This window comes from Empidonax traillii, unplaced genomic scaffold (assembly GCF_003031625.1).
Source record: "Empidonax traillii isolate 1590-97213 ecotype Southwest subspecies unplaced genomic scaffold, ASM303162v1 scaffold1022:size207980, whole genome shotgun sequence".
NCBI classification, from domain to species: Eukaryota; Metazoa; Chordata; class Aves; order Passeriformes; family Tyrannidae; genus Empidonax; species Empidonax traillii.
In genome coordinates, this window is record NW_020956215.1 from 167,224 (window position 1) to 182,016 (window position 14,793).

General features: G+C 37.0%; 1 protein-coding gene across 5 annotated transcripts in view; it reads right to left on the bottom strand.

Moving 5' to 3' along the window:
• KLHL32 (kelch like family member 32) overlaps positions 1-14,793 on the bottom strand; it is a 123,745-nt gene that overhangs the window by 89,058 nt on the left and 19,894 nt on the right. For 3 of the 5 annotated variants that reach the window (XR_003573537.1, XR_003573538.1, XM_027904218.1), the window contains exons 2-3: positions 7,666-7,754; positions 4,973-5,153 (exon numbers count right to left, since the gene is read on the bottom strand). Coding sequence is in view for 2 of the 5 variants with exons in the window: in XM_027904218.1 (XP_027760019.1) it covers positions 4,973-5,153; positions 7,666-7,688 (204 nt within the window). In the remaining 3 variants the exon portion in view is untranslated. Of the gene's footprint in view, positions 1-269; positions 350-4,972; positions 5,154-7,665; positions 7,755-14,793 lie in introns of those variants that run through there. The other 2 variants (XM_027904220.1, XM_027904219.1) reach the window with 2 other exon arrangements.

Consider the following 14,793-nt stretch of genomic DNA (forward strand, 5'->3'; position numbering starts at 1 on the left):
GGGTTGGAAGGGACCTCTGGAGATCATCTAGTCCAAACCCCCTGCCAAGACAGGGTCACCCAGAGTAGGTAACACAGGAATGTGTCGAAGTGGGTTTTGAATGTCACCAGAGACGCGACCCCACGACTTCCCTGGGTAATGTGTTCCAGTGCCCTGCCACCCTCAGTGTAAAAAAGTTCTTCCTCTTACTGAGGTGGAACTTCTTGTGTTTTAGTTTATGGCCATTACTGCTTGTCTTTGTTGTTTAGGAAGTTCAGAAGCAGCCGTACCTACCCATATGTAATTTGGGTGTAGGGAAGGTCCACAGGCAGAACTAGTGTTTGTTTAGAAGAATAGAGCTGATTTGGTCCTATGGGAAGAGCTAACATTTCTAAAGGTTATTTGGACAGACAATTGCTAAGTTGCATCACTTTCAGGGTACAATAGTACAGAAAATATTGTTTGTTTAGTAGATATGTATAAATGGTAAAATATTGAAAGATAAAATCACATTATACTGCAAAAGCAGCAGCTAATTCTGATTTCTCAGAAGTGGATCTTTAGATCTATCCCTGAGACATATTAGGGAGAGCCTTTTCCTCTTTATGAATATAACAAGATTTTGAAAGCCATTTGCATCATACAGTCTTTCACACCTCAGGGATTTGTTCATAAAAATTAATTCGCTAACGTTAACAAAAAACAATGCAACATACTGTAAAATATGAAGAATGTTGTGGGTAAAGGAGGAAACGGTCAACAGGCAGGAAAGATGGTACAGAAAACCTCTGAAAATAAACTGTTTAAGAATCAACTGAGACAGTTAGTAGTACAAAGCCTGTATGCAAAATTATTAGTTCATTTCAGATAAGAAAAATTCTTCTAAGAATTGATCATGCTTATTGTGGAAAAAAGTTAGAATATTATTGAGACTTTAAAATCTATTCCAGATAGTTGATATAATTTTGTTCATCCATATTAGATGGAAAAATCTGCATCTTTTTGAGAAAGATCAAAGTCCTGCAACTATAAAGCTACTCAAATGAAAAATAACGAAGAAAAAAGGAGTTGTTCTGACTGGAAAACCAATGCATTTTGTACAAGAAAATCTTGAGGTTATATAATCACCTGCCAACACTGTAAATGCCTACTAATTAAGTCATGAAGTAACACTTCATTTTGGTCCCAGAGGGAAAAAAAGCAGAAGAATGTTTTAATTGGAAATGACTTAGCTTGCTGAAGATATCACAAAGCACACATACTAACTTAACTGCCTTGTCTCAATGCAATAGATTGAGACAAATGGCAAATTACAGTATGGCAACACAGAAAAATTTACCTAGAATGCTGTTCATTGCTTAAAAAGGAACCCATAAAAATATATTTGTTACTATTCTTTATTGTATTCTTTTAGGGTGTGGAGATAACTACTATATTCCTTAGCACATTCAAAGAGAAGAGGTTGCACAGGAGCAGAAAACAAATTAAAGCCCCTAATTTTCACATGTCTAATCTTGCAATTTAACTCTGGATACAAAGACTGCATTGAAAATACAATTTCCTAAGGGATTTTTTTTTTTTAAAAGAAAAAAACCCACAACATTTTGGTGTACAAATGTGGCAAATTCCCAAACCAGGAGATATGCTTAGGATTTAAACTCAGCTCTGGAATCTGTAGCACCTCCTTCCCCTCCTTCTCCACTGCCCTTGTTGTTTGCAGAGTTGTTCCTCTCACATATTCTCACTCTGCTCTTCTCTGCACTAACTTTTTTTTCCTTCTTCAATATGTTATCCCAGAGGCATTACTACCTTCTCTGATTGGTTCAGCCTTGGGCCAGTGGCAGATCCATCCTGGAACTGCCTGGCATTGGCTCTGCCAGAGATGGGCGAAGCTTCTGGCAGCTTCTCACAGGAGCCATCCATGCTACCAAAACCCAGCCACCCAAACCCAATACACCTGTGAGATCATAAGAATTGGATGAGAGCCTCTCCAGATAGAGCTGAGAGTAGCCTGGGACATTAATCAAATCTACGAGCTGTAGAAACCATAACTTAAGTTGGCAAGTTCTTTTTGTCACACTGATATATATTCGTGTCATCTCAGTTTTATTCAAGGCAACTCCAACATCTGATGTTCCCAAAACTCTGTTCACTGCAGTTCTGTGCTTATATCTCAAAAAAAATAGTGAAAGCTAAGCTTCACATTACAATGAGTTTTTCATAAATTAATTCAGCATTAGAAAATCTGCAATTTTCACCCATTTTTTCCAAGAAAATCCAAGAAAAAATAAGGTTGAAATAATATAATATTAAGAGCTAATTTAGAAGCATGTAAGTCTGGTCTTTATGACCAGTTGAGAGAGATCTGGCACTTCAGATGGTCATTAATTTCATCCTAAATAAATCTTCTGTCCTCTTTCATCATACCCTGGAAACACGCGTTTCTTTTCACTGACTCTGAATGAAGTTTGGCATCATTCTCCTAAATCTTAAAAAATTAACACCTGAGTAGCTCAAAATCCCCCTAGATATAAAAAGATCAATAACCCAATTTTTATATCTGAAAGTGGATTATTACTTTTTAATAAACTCTTGCTTTTTTCAACTTATTAGAATGAGGAACACAGTGCATAGTAACTTTTTTGCCATCTTCCTACAGAATATAGGACTCATTTCACAATTTTCTAAGAAAGATTTTTATCCATTAATAATAAAAACTGTTTGTCTGCTTTCAGGAAGTGTAGGTTCCATATTTAGAGCTGATATGCAAAGTCTGAAGAACATATCCTACCAAACCATAACAGTTTCGAGGCAGACCAAATTACTAAATGCTGTATAGATCACTCTCTTGATATTTTTTTAATAGAAAATATTTTTCTAGCAATTAAGGGAATTAAGATTTTAATTTGTAGTAACTGTCCAGCCAATACCAAATAACTCAACTGGAAATAACACAGTAAGTCCCAGTGCCCCAGTTCTCAATGTCAATCAATAAGTGACCAAACTAGAAGCTGTTCCTACCACACTGCTGGAATGCTGGGCACAGGTGTCCACTCTGTGATGTTTCTATGCACACAGCACACTGAGCTCTGGAAAGAATGTCACGTGTGGAGTAATGATATGGCACCCTTATTAAAAGATTTCAGTCAAAAAAGAACAGCATGGTAGTATATCAATCACTAACAAATATGTAACACCTGCTAGAGCTAGAGAGCTCTACAATCCCTCTCTGTGCACTGGGGTAAAAGGAAAAAAGTACAAAGCAATCTCTGCTACAGCAGGGACCAGGCATCATTATGAAGTAATTATGGCAGTACAAAGTACACTGTAGCAGAAACCATAAGCATGCAGATAAGCTCAAAAAATGAGCAATCAATTTGTCTCAACACCATCACAGCAAAAGTAACATCAAGGTTAATGATATTTCTTAAATACACAGAATAAATTAAATCTAAATTCTAACCAAAAGTGAGAGACAGTTGACAGGAAGATAAAATTCTGCTCAGGTAATTAAGGATATAGAAAAGTTGTCATATGCTGTATTAATATTGTAACAAAACAAAAAGGTCATCATAAAGAAGTTCATAACACTACAATTACAGTGTACACAAAATATTAAATAAAATTATTTTGTCACAGAAAATAGACCTTTAAGTTAATTTCAGCTTTAGTCGCTGATTAACAACAGGATGACTCACACTTAAAAATACCAGTCAACTACAGAGCTACAGACAGTCCAACATTTTGTGCGGGTACATTATAATGATGGTTAGAAGAATTGCTTTCTGTGAAGAATATTCTTCCTTATTAGCAAACTCAATTTTTCAGTTACTCCAATTTTAGCACCTGGGTTCAATTTTCCATGCTGAGTATCTGAATTAGATTTCCCAGAGAGGATTTTAATCTTTACATTTTGGAAACACTTTTTTCTGAAAATAAGTCTTACCACATTTAAAAAATTACTATAGTTTCCTCTTTGAAAGTAACCATTTACATCCTACAAAAATCACTCTAAAGCTGAATTAAATTGCATTTATCATAGAATCATAGAATGACTTGGGTCAGAAGGGACCTTAAAGATCACCTAGTTCCATTCCCTCTGCCATGGGCACCTTTCACTAGACCAGGTTGCTTAAAGCCCCATTCAAATTGGCCTTGAACACTTCCAGGGGCAGCCACAGTTCCTCTGAGCAACCCCTTCCAGTGCCTCACCACCCTTACAGTAATGATTAAATTCAAATTCCCTTTCCCTATGCTTCCAAGTTCTATTCATAGAATATGCTGAGTTGGAAGGGACCCACAAGGATCATCAAGTCCAATTCTTGGCCCTACACAGGACAGCCACAAGAATCACAGCATGTACCTGAGAGTATTGTCCAAAGGCTTCTTGAACTCTGTCAGGCTTGGTGCTGTGACCACTTCCCTGGGGAGCCTGTTGCAGTGCCCAACCACCCTCTGCATGAAAAACTTTTTCCTGATATCCAACCTAAACCTTTCCTGACTCACCTTCATGCCTTTTTCTTAAGTCCTGTCATTGGCCACAAACTAAAGAAATCAATACTCGCCCTTCTGCTTCCCCTCACGAGGATGTTGAAGAATGCAATAAGGTCTACCCTCAGTCTCCTCTTCACAATCCTCTAATCACAACTGCCTCCAATGTTCTACAAACATTTCTTCATTCTACTAAAAAGTCTTCCACTTTATGACTTTACTAGGGCATAAAATTCACAGAAATCGCCTACCTCTGTTGGGGGTGGAGAGGGGTGGAAGACTTACAGTAAATAACGATTAAAAAAACTTAATTATGTTCTTAACATTTCTTTCCTATGACGTGTGTGGATACTTAAAGTTATATACTCTACTAAACTGCAATAATCCTGAATTTTCTAAAAGACTCAAATTTAAAGCTTTTTCAATATGACATCTATAAGCATTCCTGTCCTCCACAATAATAACTTTTTCATATTATTATATGAAAAGTCTTTGTACTTACTCGGAAGTAGTCACTGCAGGCTGCCAGGACTGCTTTATGTGCATGAAATTTCTGCTCTTCAGCAATAAGTGTAATATCACAAAGTATGCCATCGCTTCTCTGTTGGTTCAGGGCTGCCAGGACAGCATCATTATGGGAGCTGGACTGACAAAGCCTCTGACCTGTCAGCATTTCCTGAACACTGAGAGAGGAAAGGGAAAAGATTCTGTCAAAAAAATGTAGGAAACAGGTATATTTTGTGAGAAATACAGAACAACTTTTTCTAAGGCAAGATTATATGATAATTCTTGGAAAGAATAAAAAGTCATGACCCCTGTCAGGCAAAAAAATCTTAATATGGCATAGACATCACAAGAAAAGCTCAGTACAACAAAGTATTATGAAACTTGATTACATACTCAGATTTAAAAATCTCAGTGGTTCTGGTTTTCATTTGCTGGAAGTCAGTTGAACTCACATGATTAATTCAGAATCATTATAGAATTAAATGAGAAGAATAAAGGTCCTAGGTTACGGGACTGCAGAAAATGTTAAGTGATTTCAATTGATGCATCAGTGGAAAGGAGGATGTACGTATGTATGCAACTAAAAAGAATGAAGGATCATGGTCTCAGGTGGTCTGTTTAAGACTAATACTGTGCCACTGAATCTTTTCAGACCATTTCAGGTTATTCATATTTATGAAGTGTTGTGGGAGTTTTTTGATTGTCTGGTTTGTGTTGGGGATAGGGGAAAGACGTTTGCTTGTTTTAAAATGCTAAGGCTTTCTCCACCTCTGAAAATCCCCATGTATGAATAAAAGATTTGCACATAATCCAGTCTAAGACTGTTTGATGGCAGCTTCCTTTTCTGCAGCAGAAGGAAGAGACAATGCAACTGTTGACGTAAATAGAAACAAATCAAACATATTGGCAAATCCCCTTTGGCACCAAATGATGCAATTGATTCAAAATCTGTGAGACTACCAGTTTATATTGCCAGAGAATTTGTGTTTATAGAGGGTGAATTTAAAAAGACTAATTATCGTGTAAATCAAAGTGAAGATATAATTTTTTTTTTTTTTGCTAATAAAGGGTGAGTTAACATATCAGCTTTCCACTACAATCATGTAATTCACTGCATACATATGTTATGCAGCAGCTGTGTGGCTGCTATATTCTCCTTTCTTATCCACATACACTGTCTGCCTATCCCACTCCTGCACCTTGGGTATCTCTAAACTACTGCAGATCTGCCTTGCAGATTGCTCTAATCCAACCTACTTTTTAAAAAAGATGAAAACTAAGATATTACTTCTAGAAGAAGGCTGGCCAAAGTGGAATAGCCTGTATCTGAACTTCAGCCCCTCTTTGATAATTTAGGTTTCATGTATGGACAGGCCCTAAATACATTTCAAAATTACTCATTCAAATTATTTTCTCTTCAGCTGTTCTGTTTGTTGAACCCAACTCATACTCTAAATGACAGTTGTCAAGAAATCTAACTTGCTAAAATACAAGGGAATTATTTCTAACAGTTATTTCTCTTCTGTCATTTCTACAGCAAAGTGACTAAATCAAACTAGTGCAAGTATAATATGCTAATTATACCCAGAGATGGTTTCTCTTTATTTCTGTTTTTATTAGCCTCTCTCCCAGTGCTGTGAACCAAGACCTTCATTCCTCATGCTTTTTGCACCATCATCCAGAGGATTATTTCACTCAATAGAAAACATATCTGTGGTTTTAAACTGAGCTCTACCATAATCCATTTTTCAATTCAATGTCAAAATGAAAAATCAATTGCCTGTAATCCTTGTGCTAAAAACACATGAAACATACACATGCAAGGCAATTTAACTAGAATTTATAAACGAAAATAGACAGAATCATTAAACATAACATGACGACTTTGCAGTGATATTGTCAGTTGACAGATTTAGCAGTTATAAATGCAAGCAAGTCCTGTTTCTCTTCTACTATGCAACCACATGGTATGGAAAAGGACAATGAAACTGAAGTGACATGGTGTTCCAGTAATATCAGGTAGTTCTCTCTGAGGTCCCAGATCAGAGTGTCAGCTACTCTGTAAAACAGAACCACCAGCATATCACACTACTACAAAGTTCTGCAGAAAAACAATTAAGTTAATAAGTTCTGCATAGTGTTCTGCCTGGAAGTGTTCCCAGAAAGTAATTAAATTATAAATAACAAATACTCTGTTGTGACAATGGGCAATACAAATGAGAAAGGCTACACTGGGAAAGCGACAGAAGGGAAGGTAGAAAGATTAATTTGGAGAAAATGCCTTGAAGATATTTTAAACAACAGGAAGAGTAATAAACATCCTGAACAGTGGAACACTATGCACCCCCAAAATTGTCACCTGCCACCAATTCAAATGCATAAATGTAAAATGTCTGTTGATTCCACAATCAAAAATTCCAAGTATAGACTAAGGCACAAACAAGATAACATATGAAGAGGCTGTTGGTCCCCAGTCTTTACTAGGCACACTTCTCTTTACTACAGATAAATGGCAATAAGAGAGTAATATTTTGCAGATTATAACATGGATATGTATTTAATAATGTGAATTCCTATCTAACAAACAAAAGTATTAGTTTCACTTTTTTTCTACTTTTTTAACTGATTTTGCTTTAGCAAACATCACCTTAAATGTTAATATTTCCTACACACTATCAAGTACTATACCTCAGGCACCTCTCAGATGGCATCTTTCAGTTTTGGTCTTCTGAATATCAAAGCTTATAACCCTGTAGGGAAAGCAGCAAACATTCCAGCTAGAAAGAGAGAACAGAGAGGAAAGTTAAAATGCAAAGCATAAACAGCCTTAGCCCTAAAGATCAATACTTTCAGGATATGTAATTCAGAAGCAACTTTCAGACTGTATTCAGTTCTGGTCAATGAAAGTGGCCTTTCCTCTAGTCTTCTCTGGAAATTCACACCCTACCATCTGAATGTCCTGCACCTACTGCCCTTGAGGCATGCTTTCTACAAACGCAGGAACACATAATTTCAAAAAAGCTGAAGAGGTGAGGAGGGAAATAACTGTCCCAAAAATCCCTCATGAAGAGAAGGCCAAAAGCATGTATCAGCGTTTGCTTACTTCCCTGAATAACATACAGCTATTAAAATCTTACATCTGTCTCAGGCCTGCCTAGGATCTCAGAGGTTTGCAATACCATGAAGTTCATGATTTCACTATGTTATGTTTTCCTAAAGACACAGTCTGGTAGGGGAGGGGGAACAGGTTTACTGTATCCCAAAGTCAAAGTCTCCCTTTCCTCAGAGCAACATACTTGACTGATTAATCAGTGTTATGACCAAACATCGCTGTCAACCTGGATGAAGGGCAATGAAACTGGTGAAGGGTCTGGAGCACGAGTCTTATGAGGAGCAGCTGAGGGCGCTGTGGTCATTTAGCCTGGAGAAAAGAAAGCTCAGGGTCTATGGTCTATCTGAAAGGAGGTTGTAGCCATGAGGGTCAGCCTCTTCTCCCAAGTAAAAAAAAAAACACAGGACAAGAGGAAGCAGCCTGAAACTGCAACAGGGGAGGTTTAGATCAGTTATTAGGAAAAATTTCTTCACTGCAAGGGTTGTCAAGCATTGGAACAGGCTTCTCAGGGAAGTGGTTGAGGGATACATTTGGCACTTAGGGACATGGTTTAGTGGTGGACTGCACAGTGTTGGGTTAATGCTCGATGATCTTAAGGGTCTTCTCCTACCTAAATGATTCTATGATGCTATAAACATTCTGGAAAATAAAAACAGTACACTGCAATGAGATTTACAAACTCTATAGCTTTTTTTTGAAAAGGCAAAATATTAAATTGACTATATAAATAAATCCCAAACAGCTAAAGTGTCCAAAGATCTAAGCTGTTGAAAACAGGGTTATATGGAAAATTTTTAACTGGTGTAGCAGCCATCATAGCTGAAAAGACACTTTACCTTCATATGTCAAGTCTAAAAGAAAAAATACATTTGAATAGAATAGTCAGAAAAGTACACTACTTTGGCTGCTTATTTAAACCATACATGGATCGTTAATATAAGTCAGTGACAATGCAATATTACCATTCAGCAAAACTTGAAGAATGGAAACACTTCCATATTTTTCTCCCTTTTCCAAAAAGGCTACAATTCCGAGAAAAAGGGGGTGAGGTCATGGAGAACTTACACTGAGGATTCAGCTGGATATTCAGCAAATTGATATGCAGTGCTTCCCAGTGATGGTTTCAGAACATTCCACTCTCACCATCAACTCAGTTTCTCATTACAATTCACCTTATCCTTCAAGAGACAGTAAAACAGAGCATATTAAGTAAGTGGTCCAGGTGCTACTGAAGCAAACACATTTCTGACAAAGGTACCTGCTATTTTATACACCCATATGTCACCTACATGACATTTCAGCGGTCATAGAAGGCTTTTAAGTTCAACCTTTGCATTCACAAGCATCAAGAGGAGAGACTCAACAGCTGACTTGACTGATATACAGAGAAGTTTTAACTAGGTTCTTAAATGGCTCAAGTCCTTCACCAGGGCTAATAAAGAACTAATATCTGTAAATATTACTCCACTGCAACATCCATATAAATGCCAGCGCTGCCCATACCAGCACAAAGAATTCTCGAGTAAAAATTCCTTATTCCATCACAGTTGTGAATATGGATATCCAAATGAAAAGTTTGATCTCTGCTGATTGGAGAGACTGTAACTAGAAGCAACTCACCTCAAGTCTATGCAGATATACTTATGAGACATTTTGATGAAACATACAATACATTAAATACAGAGCATTATATATACTAAAACACCTGCATAAGAATAAGAAACATAGCTTAGTGGGTTTTTAGCCACTGTCCAAGTTTAAAGCAATCCACCTTGATGTCACATCTGAACAAAGTAACTTCTTCCAGTCTCAGGGGATCAGAACTTCCGACTTATGAAGAATGAAGGAAAAATCACCCTTCTTCTTCTAGGAACTCAAGTTTCAGAACAGGAAATATGCCTCTCAGATGCCTTCAAACAGCTTGATAGCATTTTCAAGGGGGTTTTCATCAAGGTTTGCAAGAGAGAGCTAAGATATACAGCCTTTTTTTTTTCCCCCACTTGTTGGAGTTGTCTTCAAGCCACACTGCAAGCACATCCAGAGGCACCTCAAAACACAGGCCTAAGTGGGCCCTTGAGAGCACACAGGCCACTAAGGACTTTATTTCTGGCCCTCTTATGATCCAGAGCCGGCACTACCAGAAATATAGAGCCATTGATGCCATTTGTCCCCTCATAATGAAAACAGTTTAACCATGAAAAGCTGCAACACAAAATTTTAACTATCTTTCAGCTCACTGAGATCCAGACAGCTATTAAGCGCAAATCTTCACTGCTACCAGATGCAGTCTTTGCTCTTCTGATGATCCACACTTGGATTAAGAACCCTTGGGGAAATCTTCAAGCAGATTCTCCTTTGCTCCCCTCAACAGCCCCTGATGCTTCAAAAACTGGTTAAAATTACTGCAAATACTGAACATATAAATAATTCTGAAGAGATTTTTGAATTTTCAAGTAGTTATCTTTAATTAGCTATCTTCTTTCCCTCAAGTCATTCCTTTTCTAAATGTGTATTTTAAGTATTGAAAAACATTTCCACTTGAATCCAGACCATTTAAACTTAGATGTATATGCAAACTGAAGGGATCACAAGATCTTTCCTGCAGAAAAGCAAAATTTGGACCAACTGGTTAAGTCATGAAGATAAAGCATTTGTATGCAGTGAAATGGCATTTTCTCTTTGACAGCTTCAAATATCTGTTTTAAATTGGGTTGTTTCGGTTTTTTTTTAAGAAAATGCAACATATAAAAACTATCAGAAGTACACTACATTAATTTTATTTCAGGATTATATCATAGTACATCCTGATGGAGGCCGTCATAGATACAGAATAAGACCATTAAGATTTACCCATGGCAATTTTCTATTCCAGCTTAGAGCCTTATGAATAAGAGCTTCTGATTTTGTCTGTGGTTTTAGTAAGGCAGAATAAACCATCCTTTCAAGCTGTACTTCACCTTCTCTCAGAGTAAGAGTCTCTTCAGAAACAAAACTATGAGCTTACTATTCACAGAAAAAAAAGGACAGCATTATCTCCTATCTTTTTAATCACAGCTCTGCCAAATTAATTTGTCAAAGAGAAAATACTTGGAAATAGCTTTGAAAAAGATTGATTGCAAACCTGCCCTTCTGAGTATATTAACACACTTCTCCCCTATGACAGGGAGACACTATGTTTTCCCTTTTTTGTTAAGATCTTTGAGAGTTGAAATATTTTTCTCTTTCAAAAAAAAATTGTTCAAGAATGTCATGACTGTGAGGAAAAATCTGTCATTGCCCACTGTTGTCAGTTAAACCATAGTTCAGCTCAATCACAAGTTGCTCATCTAATGTAGTCCCTCAATATAGTGACTTTCAAGAGAAAGCATTTATAGTACTAAAAAAACCCTTAGATTTAATGACAATTACAACACTAAGGGAATAAAAAAATTGAAAACCTGGATTTATTTGGGAAAACAGGATTTGGTCAAAGTAGTCAGAAAAAAAATTAGCAAAACGATAAAATAAAACTTTTACAGTCTTCTGATTATTAACAAACTATTTTCTTAGGAGACTGGAAAGGTCATTGCTATCTTCAGGCCATCAGCTACAGACATTTTGAATAATGAAGTTTATTTTCTATTACTACCAAATTACCATCTGACTTCACAGAAGAAGTCTTCATTAAGATCTTAAACCACAGAAATACAAAATGAAACCACAGGCTGTACAAGCAGAAACAGATTTTATGTCTTTATATCCTCTTTGTGGCTTTATATCTACTACATATCTCAATATATCAGCATTGTGAACATTTTTTTTTTAAGAGGTATTCAGATAAAATAAAAATCCAGGTTCATGGTCATCTGTGTAACTTAAGGCATGTTTTACCTCAACTGCTACCTGAGCAAGGTGTTGCATTCTAGTGATAAAACCACATGCAATCATGTAACTGAACTGGACACCACACAATTAAACTTTGATGACTTTCAAAAACATGTTTGCTTCCAGGATGTGTGTATACTCTTTCATATTTTCCCTTGAAAAAAGGAAGTTTTATACAACTGTAATAACACACCATTGTGCACCAGCAGCTTAGCTTTTCAGAACCACTAACTGTTGCTACCATTTATGTTATGATACTAATTACTCACCTGCTGAAAGAAGCAGGCCATTACTTACAGCTGTAATACCCATTTATCACTGTTAGGGAACGGCTGGGAGAACAATATTACAACTGGATCCGGGTCTGGTTGAAGATAGCTCATGGCAGGGGACTGGACTAGATGACCTTCAAATGTCTCTTCCAACCCAAACTATCCTATTGTTCTCATCTTTCTTCTTATTTTCTCATCTTTCTCAAAGTTAGGCAACAAATATACAAAGAACTCTCTAAGTATAGTATCTAATCCATACACTGAGTTCACAGTCATTTTAATGGACAGGATGAAAGTTCTTGGGCATTTTAGGTTTTAAGGCATTCCGCTGCTGGCATGAACCAAAATGTTCAGTTACTTTGTCAGAGTATGCTTTCAAGATTTTTCCTAGACCTCAACAAAAAGAAAATAAAACACAATCTGACTCGATCAATAATGTCCAGCCTTGCACAACTGAGGTGACCAGTTATGTGTCTAAATACTGCATGGCATTTCCAGTGAACAAGCATTTATATATTTCAATAAAAACATAGAGAGTTTATATATCTCTATGGGACCTACTAGGTCCTCAATTTTCTCAGTGAAACAGCATTCATAAAGTTAAAAGTAAAAGGCTGTGACTATGAGCAGCCAAGAAAACACATACCTTCTAAGAATGGCCTTCAGTAGCCACAGGGTGGCAGAACTAAACTTCAAGATAACCTACACCTCAAGGACAGTGACCAGAATATTTCAAGAAGTCTTTTCCCCTCCACCACCCCCACCCCCCTGCATAATTAAAGTAATATAAAATACTTGCTATGTGTCCAGTGGGTGCTTTCAACACCAGGAATTAGAAAAGAAAAAAAAATTAAAAAGAAAATAGTCTGTACATAACAGTACAACCTCACAGCACTTCTCTAAACGTCAGAGCATTGCAACAGGTTACTGACAACCATGTTTCTATTTTGAAAAAACATTCAAGTCATACAGTAACTGACCACTAAAATCATCATCCATTTTACCCCCTGTAGAATCATCGAATGGCTTAGTTTGGCAGGGATTTTAAAGATCATCTTATTCCAATCTCACTCCCTTGAGCAGGGTCAAGGGCAGAACAGGGCATTCAGAATCTTCCTTTATTGAAGTTTCTGGGTTCTCGGGTTTTTTGAACAGAAAAAAAATCAAATAAGTTAAGTCAACACTAAAGCATAGAATTCTACTCTGAAGGAGTTGCCTTCCAGCCTGTTGTAACATAGCTTATTGATTATTCTTCCACTCTTCAGTATAAGAAAGATATTTGAAAACACCTTTCTGTGAAGAAAAATGGGCATCAAAAGATTTCTGGCAGCTTTAAGCAAATTGGGCAGTTTCATCTTGACGATGAAACAAATTTGGTTGAGGCCAAAAGGAAGATGACAAGTGAGAAGAAGTCAAAAGAGGAAACAAAAATTATATGGAAGAAGCTGGTGATGAAGACCAGGTGAGATAGTTGCAGTTGTTTCTTGGTTTTCTTCTTTTGCAAAGGGGAGACAGTGGAATAGCACACAATACTAAAATCAAATGAGTATCTGGGCAAAACAGATGAGAAGGGATGGACTTTTCTATAGCAACATCACAGGAAGAGATCACTGAGAAAAATTCTAATTGCTGGACAAAAAGACTGAAGGCTTAGGAGTGAAGACTGGGAAGGCAGAAAGAAGAGAGACAAAGAGCCAAGGGCAGGGAAAATCCTGGACTAAAACCTGCATGTGACAAAACCATCAGATTTAGAAGAAACCAACTATAAGAATCAATGTCTGGTAGAGGGCATTCTATCTAGATTTAAGAATATAAATCAAGATCACAAAGTTCCATGTCTTTTTTGTGGAGAAACATCTGCAGAACATTTGCCTTCACTCTCTGCTGACTGTGCTGGACTATAGCAAATAATCCCTGACAGTTTTCTTGAGCAGCAGATCTTAGTGCTAGTGGTTGCAGTTATGCTGCTGTTCCACGGAGCCAGCATAGCTCTTCTGGATTTTTTCTTTAGTTTACCTTTTAAGAAGTGTTAAGAGGTTACATGCCCACGAAGCTAAGAATGCTAGAAAAGGCAAAAAGCTAACTGCTCCAATGCCAAAACCGAAATTCCCTGCAACCATCTTACTACAAGAAAAGGCACAGGTTCCTAATTCCATTACTTCCTAACACATGAACATTTGAATTTTTTTAAAAAGCAGCAAAATGAAATTCCTCTCACATGACTTATGTTTGTATTGAAGTCAGTGAGGGATAACAATATTAGGAAGACATACACACTGCCTTAGGACCTTTTTTCCACACTTATTTTAAATTATGTCAAAACTTCTATAAGCCTGGTTAATGCCACTCCAGTAGGAACTCTTGAATTAGAGTGATGCCTGTATTTACTGTTTGGCTGCAAGCTGCTTTAAGTATAAAAGGAATTTTCACATGCAGCCTTAAACTTAGAAATTTAAGTAGGAGTGACAGGACCTGAAAGTAGCTAGAGCTCTGAAGTAGATCCATATAATCTAAACCTTTTCCTTACAACAAACTCAGAGTGATTAAAACACTTCTATACTGAAACAA